Here is an 11,219-nt window from a genome sequence, read left to right on the forward strand (position 1 = left end):
AAATCTTTCTCTATTTTTTATTTATTTTCAACTTACAGTAAGAGAATGCCGAGTCAGCATTTCCAACTGAAGTGCTCCTGTTTTGCTTTATTTTTTTAAATTCTATTATTATCCACCTTTTTTTCATGGTAACTATCTCCTACATCAAAAATGTTTGCCTTGCTCTGCTTTTTATTCTTTTTTGAAATATTTTACTTTTTCTGCATTTCCCCCCCCTCCCTATAGAAAATAAATTCAGAGGGCAGATCAAAGACATTCAAGGCAGATAAAACATCACATCAAACGCAACAAGTATTAGTAAGTTTCTGGGGGAATACACATGTAGTTTTATTTTAAAAACTATATATACATACAATATCTTAAGTCATGTATAAAAACCAAAAATAAACACATTTCATGTTTAATCTTTACTTATTTTACTTTAATTCTAACTTTATAATATATTTGTAATGAGTTATATTATTTTAGATTGCTCTTAAGTGAGTCAGCATTTCCATCTATATAGTGTTAGCTGTTAGCATTATTATTAATAGCATTATTATTGATATGTTATCATAATTTGACGGTTCTTCCTGCATTTTCTCTTAGAGAGAATGACGTGAGTGGGGCAGATCAAAGGCATTCCTTTGATCTCCTATTTATTAGTACTCCGCTGGTCCAGCATTAGCTGGTCCTAAAACTACAGACGCCATATCTACCATCACATTATGAGTCAAATGCGTTATACAGTATGTACTTTTATTCACCGACTAACGCCGTTTAAACTGCATTTCCCGGCACCACCTGTAATGATGAGTCATCTTCCCCCGCACGAAATCTCGCGTTATGTGCAGTTTGACCCTGCCCTATGTCTCGCGCACTCGCAGCTCCATCGCTCAGTATATAAAGCAGAACAACGACGGAAGGAGGACGGCTGGGGAGTCGCAGCCCGGGATTGTAAATAAGACCGCTGAAACTGTGTTTTATTTACAAAAGTGATGCCGGCTGTTTCGCAATATCTTTCCCAGTTGTTTTAGTTCGTTTTTCGTAATTTTTTGGCTTTATTTCTCGCCCTATTTCCGTGTGGTTCTTACACTACGCGTATAATGGCGAGCTCGGCTAACTCGAACCCAGTGGTAAGGATCAATCTCTCGGGATTGTCAGCGGGGGAAATGGGGGTAAAGTTGTTGGAAAGCTGTCGACAGACTGGTTTTATTTATTGCAGTGAAATGAATCTTAAGAAGAACACTTAATTTTCAAATAAAAAGTATTTCATTCAATCGGCCATTTTAATCAGTTTTTCTAACATTTTCCTACTGATACTACAATTAGTAGAAGCAACGGACAACGTAAGAAAAACAATATTATTTTAATAATTAAGAACATGAGTTTAATGGTGTGTTGGTTTAAAAAAAAGAAAACATTTAAGTTGTATTTATGGAAGTTGTAAGTGCCATATGTTTGTCAGGTTTGATTTTTAATGAAATGGTTGATGATACAGTGTCAGAACGAACTTAAACATGAAGGCTAAACGTGGATCTTTGTCAGTCTTTAATGTTGTGCTTTATTGTAGTTGTGGGTACTGCTTTTTCTCATACTATGAGATCAAAGGACCAGTGCTTAACGTATGCTAAAATAGTTGATTTGAACAGAATTGACTAACATACTGATGTACTCAAAGCACCTTCCAATCATCCACTGCGAATGACTTTAGCGTACGATTTGAAAAATTAAGTATCCGTAGTAGAAAGTCGTCAATGCTCAGTCAAGTGCCTCATCATTGTCCACCATTCCACGCCCAGACGACACGCTAGCCGTCCCCAAAAACACCACTTCTACCCATCTCATGTCAAATTTCTCTTGCTCCCCGTCGACACGACCATACTGCTTAAAAAAAAACCTAAACAGTCATAAGAAAATACGCCGAAAATGTCCTCCACATTCCGCTACACGGTGTTCACAAGACGTGGTTGTCGAGCGCGGAGGTTGCCGCTCCGTAAAATGGCTTCCACGTCTCCCGTCTCTCCGCTTCTGGCCCTCCTCCTTTCCGCTGCCTGGTTTTATACCGCCATATTGGCTCTCTAATATAGACTGCCCGGGATGGGAAGGTGCTTCTCGACGCTACGTCACCGGCTCTACATATAAACACCAGACTGTGCCTTAAATAGTGGAGAAGCGACAGGCCGAGGGGGAGGGAAGCAGAGACCGAGGTCCGTGCTGCGGACGCGGGCGGACAGTGCAGCTCAGGCGGCGTAGTGGCCTGTGTGTTTGTGTGCCTTGCCTTGTCTCCTGGTTTACACGTTACTGCTTTCCTGTGGCGACGAAATGCAACCCTTTATGTTGTATTATTATACATACGTTGTAAATGTATGCATCTTTTGTACGTCACCGTGTCCCGAGAGGAACGGACGTGCTGTTGTCGCTTGTCGTGACAAACATGTATGTCTGGGTCCTGTGGATTAGTGTAGGAAAACATGCAAAACTGAGTATATAAACCTAAATCCCAGGGATTATTTTTGCAGTGAACTAGTTGAAGAGTACAGCTGTGCACCAGATAATACTTTGTTATACAAACCAATGCATATTTATCAGGGCAAAGTTGAATGTATTTTGACGTACAGTCACAGGTCACTTTATTAGGTACAGGGGACACCTAATAAAGTGTTTTGCTGCAGTAGCTAATCCATTTCAAGGTTTGACGTGTGTTGAACAATGGTCGTCTGCATACATAGTTTGTGAAGTTAAGAGTAGTTAAGGTGAATTACTGTTGCTTTTCTAGTATCTCAACCCCACTCGGGCCATTTTCTGACCTCTGGCACCAACCAGGCATTTTCACTGGATATTTTCGTAATAATCTTAATGTTTAAACCCCGGATTGTGTGTGAAAATCCTACTAGATGAGCAGGTACTGAGATTCAACCAACCCACAACCGCGCCACGTTCAGGGTCACTTAATCCACCTTTGCGCTGTTCTGATGCTCGGTTTGAAAGTCAACAGCTTGTCTTAGTGCTGAAACACGAGAGTTTCTCCCATGTGGCAGGTGTGATAACAAGCAGTTGAACAGGGGGACCTAATAAAGTGGCCAGCATGTGTTTGTGCCAGGGATTATGTTGCAGTGGACTAGTTTTCGAGTTGACCTATACACCAGATAATCCCACTTGACACAATATAATGTATATTTGTCACAACAAAGTTGAATGTTATGTGACATGATTATTTTTTTGTATTATGGCACTGCTGTAATGTTTGATTTAACTCTTTTTGTCTCTGTTGGCAAACTATGACATAATGACCATGTTGTCTCCTCCTCTTCTCAGCCTAAACTATACAAATCTGTGATTGAGGATGTGATCAACGAGGTGCGAGAGCTGTTCCTGGATGAGGGAGTGGATGAGCAAGTGCTGTTGGAGCTGAAAACGGTAACTACCCTCTGCACCGTTGTTTCTATGCACAGCCTCCTTAGATGGAATAATATTTTGGGCAGAAGTATCGTGCGGTGTGTTTTAATATTCTGCTTCAGAATGATGTCGTTTCAAGCTTCACCCAGAAAGTATTTGCCTGAAATCATCCAGTAACCAGGATGGATAGATTTCTCTGTATATTAATGTGGTATCCACAAATCTATTTTAAGTTGGGAAGGCTGTGTTAACACAGTAATGCAAAACTAGCTCTGAATGTTGTTGTTATTAATTTTCCCAACTCTCAGTTGCAGTTAAACACATCCTTACAAATGATGCCCCTCTGTTGTTGCAGCTGTGGGAGAATAAACTGTTGCAGTCCAAGGCGGTGGAGGGCTTCCATACTGAAGAGCAGGCAGCGTTGCAGGCTGCCCAACAGCAGCAGCAGCAGCAGCAACAACAACAGCAGCAGCAGCAGCAGCAGCAGCACCAACAACAACAGCAACAGCAGCACCAACACCAGCACCATCAGCAAGTTCAGCAGGTTCAGCAGGTCCAACAAGTCCAGCAGGTGACTCAGCCAGCACAGGCGCAACAAGTCATCCTGCCCCCACAGCAGCAGCAAGGTACGTCAGCACCTCAGTAGCAACAAATGCATTCAACAAATCAATTTACTTGTAAAATATGATATTAAACAGGTTTAAACTATCTATCCACCTTTGGCTAGAAAGAATTTGATGTCATGAGCTAGTAGTACACCAGATGTCTTAACGAAATACACATTTACACATTTTATTTGTGAACTTTTTAGGACTGACTGTAATTGGTACATATATTTTAGAATGTTGTGGTTTTAAATAACTAATTTCTCTCCACAGCTCCCCAGCAGCAAGTCATTGTTCAGGATTCCAAGATCCTGCAGCACATGAGTGCAACGGGGATGGTAAGTGAATTATGTGCTGATAAATTAAACATGAAATTGAAGGAAAAACGTTGGGGGCCACTAAACAAAAAGTGCTTCTGTATAGTGTCAAAAATAGTGTAAGACCTTGGCAGGATTTAACTAGATTCAGTTGAGCTACTCGCAAAGCCGGGGTGACCTCTTTTATTTATTTATTTTTTTTGGTCATTATACACAAGCATGCATAGCAGGAAATAAAGACAGCAAATGCTCATAATGTCATAACGTCAACCATGCTTTTCCTCTAAAATTACAAACAACACTTTTAAACTCACACTTTTTTGCCTTTGCATATTGTTTAACTATTAAGACAAATTGAATGAAAGTAAAAATGTAGCTTTCATCACATCTGCCGAAGGGGGTGTGAGTATTCGCATTTTAACATTAAGGTCATACTGTGTGTGCATCTGCTATACCTATAGTACATTTTAATCTTTATTTTAATTTGTCTCAGCGATGACTAAAAGTTTGTCATCATGTATTGTATGCGTCTTCTCCTTTTGTCCTCTAGAGTGCAGCAGCTACTGCAGCAACACTTGCTTTGCCCACAGGTTGTGCTCCATACCAACAGCTCATCACCAGCCAAGGTAGAAAAAACAAAAACTCCCACAAGCATATTCTTTTGAATAATCTTTATCCTCAATCATACACTTGAAGGATTTCTCTAATGATCCATTCACTCATCTCTCATCTGCCTCGTTGTTTCTCAGGTCAGATCCTGCAGGTGCTCCGCGGCCCCAATGGAACTCAGTACCTCATCCACCAGCCCCAGCAGCCCATCCTCGTGCAGCAGCAGATGCAGCCCGGTGGTGTGCAGGCACCTGTCATCCAACAGGTACGTCTAGACTTGGTCAAAGGAGAGAAAATCTCCAAAAACTAGTAGGTTTGTTCATAAAATTATAAAAAGTGTGTAAAAACCTCTCAATGGCTACTTTCTCAAATGGTATTTTTTATTAACGAATCAAAGATGCAGGTTATTTTGTCATTGAAAAGCAAACAATCAATGTATACACAGTGTGTGTGTGTGTGTGTATGTATATATATGTATGTATGTATGTATGTGTATATGTGTATGTATATGTGTGTATATATATATATATGTATATGTATATATGTATATGTATGTATATGTGTGTATATATGTATATGTATATATGTATATATGTATATGTATATATGTGTATATATGTATATATATGTGTGTGTATATGTATGTATATGTATATATATATATATACACTACATTATATATATATATATATATATATATATATATATATATCCCGCTGTTTGTTGTTTCAGTAATTTTCCGTAAGTTTGACTAAGTAAAAAAATACCCAACAGTATTAAACCAATTATCTGTTTTACTAGTGTGGTTGCTGTGTGCATAATAATTGTAATTCTCTGTCTAATCAGTCCACAAGTCTGTTCTTGACACATGAGGTTAGATGGAGCTGTGCAGCAGCGTAGCTGTGGTTCCTCTGGCATCGGAGCGGCACAAGAATTTTGGAAACATGGTGAAAGAAAAGCCATGAAAAACACAAAGTGGTTCTGGGAAATCAGGAAGACTGTCTGCTCACATCTTTTCCCTAAAGTGCAATTTAGCATGACCCTACTGTACACGAGTCCAAATAAATCAGTTAAAAGTCAACTGGAATGTGATACAACACAGTCACTACTGTGCGCTTTGCAACAAAAACAGTTGAGATTTAGCATTTGTGAAATTGCACTAATGAACGCGAATCTCAGAGCCTGTGTAAAACGAGGGCTTTGTCTTGTGTCCAGGTCCTGACTCCTCTGCAGGGAGGCCTGCCCCAGCAAACAGGAGTCATCATTCAGCCACAGCAGATCGTCTTGGCTTCAAACAAACTCCAAGGCAATACACAGGTCAGCACTTCTCCTGTTCCTTCATAAATGATTATATTGTCCTTATCGGGAAGTTTCTGCTGCTTGTATGTTTTTCTGTAGCGCACTGTGCCGCTTCCACTATATTTTTATGGCAGTTTTAATCTCGCCATATTAAAGATGGGAGAGTTTTTTCCCCTGTAGTCAGCACGGATGAAGCAGACTGGAAACCTACAGCAAGCTGTATCGTCACGTTGTCATATCAACCGTGTTTTCTTTCTGCGTCCCCCTTTTTCCCCCCTCCCGGGTAGGTGATGCAGGCAGCGGCTACTGCGCCACAACCCGGTCAGGCAACAACCGCGGCTCTGGTGCAGCAGGTTCAACAGGCCCAGGGTGCGGCTGCGGCGCAGGGCCCTCAGCAGGCCCAGGCCCAGCAGCAAGCCCAGCCTCAAGCACAGCAGCCTCCCATGATGCTGCAGGTGGACGGGACCGGAGACACCTCCTCGGATGAAGACGAGGACGAGGAGGAGGAGTACGATGAAGACGAGGAGGAGGAGAAGGACAAGGACGGGGGAGAGGACGGGCAGGTGGAGGAGGTGAGAGGAAATCTTTCACATCCTGTATGACGTGCGGTGTTTCACCCATCATCGTTCATATTAATGATCCTGGGGAAATCCTGCTGTGGCAGTGGGCCGGGAGACCGTCGCAAAAAACCCATGAATCTTATACCGTCCTGAGCAGGTGGACAGAACTCTGTGTAGCACTGGTAGTTTCCACTTAAGCCGTGTGTCTTTCTAGCAACAGACACATGGCTCTCAGCAGGCAGGCACATCTCAGGATAAAAGTGTCCCTCTCTGTTTACGTGTCACTCAGGTGTGCAGGAGTGTGAAGTGAGCGTATGTTCACTGAGCAGTCAATAACCAAGCCCTCACCTTTTTTTTTTGTCTCTGTCAGGAGCCATTGAACAGTGGAGACGATGTCAGTGATGAGGAGGACCAGGAGCTGTTTGATACAGAGAATGTAGTTGTGTGCCAGTATGACAAGGTAAGAAATGACCCGAAGTCGCGTCGCGCCCAACGATACCATTAGAGCCGAAACGATTACTATTTTGATCGCCGTTTAATCGATTTAAAGGTTTTTTTTCATGATTAAAACATGATTTCTGATCATTTTAGCTTCTTAAATGTGAACATTTTCTTCATTCCTTTGCTCCATATCACAAAGAAATCATTATAAGTGATTCATTTTGCTTTGTGGACAAAACAAGACGTTCAAGAACATCATCGTTTCCAGCTTTGACAGACACTGATCAACGTTTTTTAACATTTTCTGACATTTTCTGGACCAAACGATTACTCGGTTTGAGAAAATAATCAACAGATTAATCGGTTATGAAAATAATCGTTAGTTGCGGCTCTAGATGCCACAGTAGCACAGTAGAAGTAGTTTGGGGTACCAGAGTAAAATGGTACGGTATGGTCATAAGTCCTTTGTGACGGGTGTGAATATCCCATGCAACTTGAGGACATTTTAAATGGAACTCTTCCACAAAACAGAAGAAAAGAGATGCTGGATGTCCGCCATTGTTGTCTGTTGTGTCGCGTTCAGTGTCGTCGTTCGTTGTCCTCGCACCTCCTTGAGGAGACGGGCTTGATTTGTCACACTCCAGTGTAGTTCATATTTATAATATCATTACATTAGTTGTGATTAAGCCATGATACATAGCCTTGTACTTATTACTTGTAATAGTAATGCCGCCTTCTGTTTTGTTCTTTTGATTAAAGTAGTAGTAGACTCTGAACGTGTATTTCAGTTGCAGCCCTTGTGAGAAAGTGATTGCTAATAAATAAATTAGCTGTTAGAGTAATAGCAGAATTTGTCCTTAGATGAGTTAAGTCATTTCCAAAACACATTTCCTTTTCACACAATATACTCAATAGAAATAGGTTGAAGGCTTATTTTTGCCTCCGATACATTCCTTCATTCATTCCTTCATAGGCGGCTGTTAGAAATAAGATCTCCCAGATGTCACATTGTGGACATTTTCTAACCAGGTTAATAAACGTGTGACACCACTGTTAAATGTAACAACCCTCACTCTTGTGACACACTTTGACAGTGTTTCCCTACTACGACCTAAACTGTGTTGTTCCATCATCATCGAATTTGCCCTCTATTGTTTCAAAATGCTCAGCAACACGACTCATTTTTGACATCATTGTTTTATCCAGGGTTCCCACTGGTCCTTGAAATCCTTAAACGTTTATGAATGTGGAAAAAAAAATCCCTTGAAAGTTTTTGAAAATCATCTTAATTAGACATAGGTCATTGAAAGTGCTTGAATTTTGAGCAAGAAAGAAGAAGTTGATATTTAGGTAAATGTCTCCCTTGTTAGGACGCCACCTACTGTTTCGCAGCGCAAACGTGGAGTCGTAATTACTAGCAGTGTTGAAGACGCTGTCCACTGTGTCTCTCTGCCATTGACATGAGATTCTGTGCAGAACAATGAGCGAGCAACGCTAAGCAAGGGAGAGCAAATGACATGATGAATATTCCAAGATCTCTGGCTCAACAAAGAAAATGACAAAGACTGTCTTGCCCAAGGTCTCAAGGACAAGTCTTGTCCGTGCTGCAAATCAATAAAAGTGGACGCCATGGGTGAATCGGCTCGTACAAGTTGCCCTCGCATCTTAAGCTGTGTCGGCACATTCGGCCCTGGAATTTGAGGGAATTGGACCTGGAAAGTCCTTAAAGTCCTTGAATTTGATGTCAACCAAGGTGTGGGAACCCTGTTTATCATGTGCATCACATGACAAAACATTCACCGCTCATTAACCTTGAGGTCATTTCTTTTCTGTGATAATCATGATCATTCATTGTCGTGACTCTAAGAACACTTAAATGTTTTCTTTACGTACGTGAACGCTTCACAACCCTAGTCAACATGCAGGTTGTTGCTAATTCAAGGCCGATCAAGAAATACCAGGTCACCGTCTGTTTAAACCACTGCTCGTGTCCCACTGAGCGTCCTGCGTGCATGGACCGGAGACATTAGAGTCCAGTGTGAGTTGAAAACAGTGTCGGTTTCCTTGACGCCCACAGAATTAATGTCTTTCACTTTGCTCCTCAGATTCACAGAAGTAAGAACAAATGGAAATTCTACCTGAAGGACGGGATCATGAATCTAAACGGGAGAGACTATGTCTTCTCCAAAGCCATTGGGGATGCTGAATGGTGAAGTGGAAGGTAAACGACATAACAAAGCAGGAGCAGGAACTCTGAAACTCCTTTCTATCCAGTTAACAGACACTTAAGTATCCTTCCATATCCTGTGACTGGAGTCATTTCAGGAAACTTCTTCTGGAGTCTTTGAGAACTCTGACAAACCCAAAGGACTGTGAGGGCACTGTAAAATCGACGAGCCTTGTCGGATGAGAAACCTACAGGGGAAGGAAAAAGCCTGCGATGGGGAGTGTCGTTTCCGCCTTCTTCTTCTTCTTTTTTCTTCCTCTTCCTGGCTTCTCTTCCCCTTTTTGCCGAGAGAATTCACATCACTTTTGGAAAGTAAGCATTTTACATGGTACAGGTGTAGTGGACCAGGGCGACGCGACCTGCCCTGTCGCAGGAGGTCAGAGATGATTCATTATCGCCCCGTAAATGAGAATCACCTTCATAATGCACTGTAGTCGGTTGACTGGATTGACTCGTGTCTCGTTTGTAAGTCCAAACTTAGTGCCACCAGTCGAGAACGCTGCCTTTTAGAACGACCAGAATCAAAGCTTTTGGCTTCTAATTTTTTTTTTTGTTCTTAGATCGCAAAGTTGTGTTTTTATGTAGTTAACAGCCTGTTATTGTTTTAAACATTTGAAAAAGAAAAAAAAAAAGTATATGTTTTAAGGGTTCAGACAATGAGCGTGAAGTTGCATTTATCTCCACATTTAACAGTAGACCACAGTCCAAGAGAGAAACGCTAATTTTCATCGTCTACTTCTCTGGAGCTTCATTCCGTCTTTGACTCGAAACTTCACACACACACACAGAACAGAAGGAAGAATTTTAAGAATTGTACAAACTCTCTGAATGTTTGTCCTGTCGGTGTATCTGGTGTATCTTTGCGCTTTTTTTTTTTTTTAAATAGTTCTCCTCAGCCGTCTGAAAATGTTGCACTGTCAGTTTTTCATCGTGTAGAAAGTTTCAAGTTGACGAGTAACCACAGCGTTCTCTGTTCTGTGCAGTCGTCTGTGAGAGAGCGAGGAACAGTGACAGTCAACACGTGGTGGTGTGTGTGTGCGTGCGTTCACGTGTGTGTGTGTGTGTCACCACCGCTTTTCTCTTTCACAATCACCCCTCCTTTTTTTTTTTTTTTAAAAGGGCAACACAGTGTCCTGCTCTTGTTTTTTTTTCTATTTATTCCTGGAAGTTCATAAGATGTGCTATATATTTTTTTGAAAGTGATTGAAAGCCGCACCAAACTGTGCTCTTATAATCAAAGTGTTCCTTTTTCTTTTTTGGTTCTGTTGGCAAAACTACGCACCGCTGTGTTTTTGGATTTCTTCGTCCACCACATGTTCTCCCGTGCTTTCGTTTTATTTGTGATTTTTAATGACGAGAATATTTTCTATCAAAGTGAGTTGAACTCGGGGCGTGTGTGTGTTTCACTGCAGTTTGTTTTTAGTGCCCCCCCCCCCTGTTGCAGCAGTTTGAAATAAAGTATGTGTTTTTGGACTGGTGTGTCGATGCTCTTGGCGATGTGATTTATGAGCAACCGCGTCAACATCAGGGAAACACAGTGACGGTTTCACAAGTAATTGGACAAAAATAACTTATTTTACAATTTCCGAATTCCTAAATCAGAATTTAATCCATTTTGTTTTTATAAAAATTATCCTCATATAATATGACGTGGAAAGATGTGCCACACGTTTTAAACATTTCAGGTAGGTAGTTTCCCCCAGCAACTCTCCATGAGTAATTCTAATAATAATAATAATAATAATAATAATAATAATAATAATAATAATATCTCATGATTCAT

General features: G+C 41.1%; 1 protein-coding gene across 1 annotated transcript; it reads left to right on the forward strand.

Moving 5' to 3' along the window:
* Positions 1 to 933: 933 nt before the first annotated feature.
* gtf2a1 (general transcription factor IIA, 1) lies at positions 934 to 10,909 on the forward strand. The gene is made up of 10 exons (XM_044049676.1): positions 934 to 1,115; positions 3,298 to 3,399; positions 3,734 to 4,004; positions 4,257 to 4,321; positions 4,851 to 4,926; positions 5,050 to 5,174; positions 6,125 to 6,226; positions 6,496 to 6,780; positions 7,139 to 7,228; positions 9,315 to 10,909. The coding sequence occupies exons 1-10, from the start codon at positions 1,086 to 1,088 to the stop codon at positions 9,420 to 9,422; spliced, it is 1,254 nt and encodes a 417-aa protein (XP_043905611.1). The 5' UTR covers positions 934 to 1,085; the 3' UTR covers positions 9,423 to 10,909.
* Positions 10,910 to 11,219: the final 310 nt, after the last annotated feature.

Source organism: Solea senegalensis, linkage group LG17, assembly GCF_019176455.1.
Source record: "Solea senegalensis isolate Sse05_10M linkage group LG17, IFAPA_SoseM_1, whole genome shotgun sequence".
In the NCBI taxonomy this organism is placed as follows: Eukaryota; Metazoa; Chordata; class Actinopteri; order Pleuronectiformes; family Soleidae; genus Solea; species Solea senegalensis.

Excerpts from the sequence above, each read along its gene's own strand:
- gtf2a1 (XM_044049676.1), top strand. The coding sequence starts at position 1,086 with ATGGCGAGCTCGGCTAACTCGAACCCAGTG. Across the intron at positions 4,322-4,850 it reads ACATGAGTGCAACGGGGATG|AGTGCAGCAGCTACTGCAGC; the intron begins GTAAGTGAATTA and ends TTTGTCCTCTAG. Across the intron at positions 7,229-9,314 it reads TTGTGTGCCAGTATGACAAG|ATTCACAGAAGTAAGAACAA; the intron begins GTAAGAAATGAC and ends TTTGCTCCTCAG.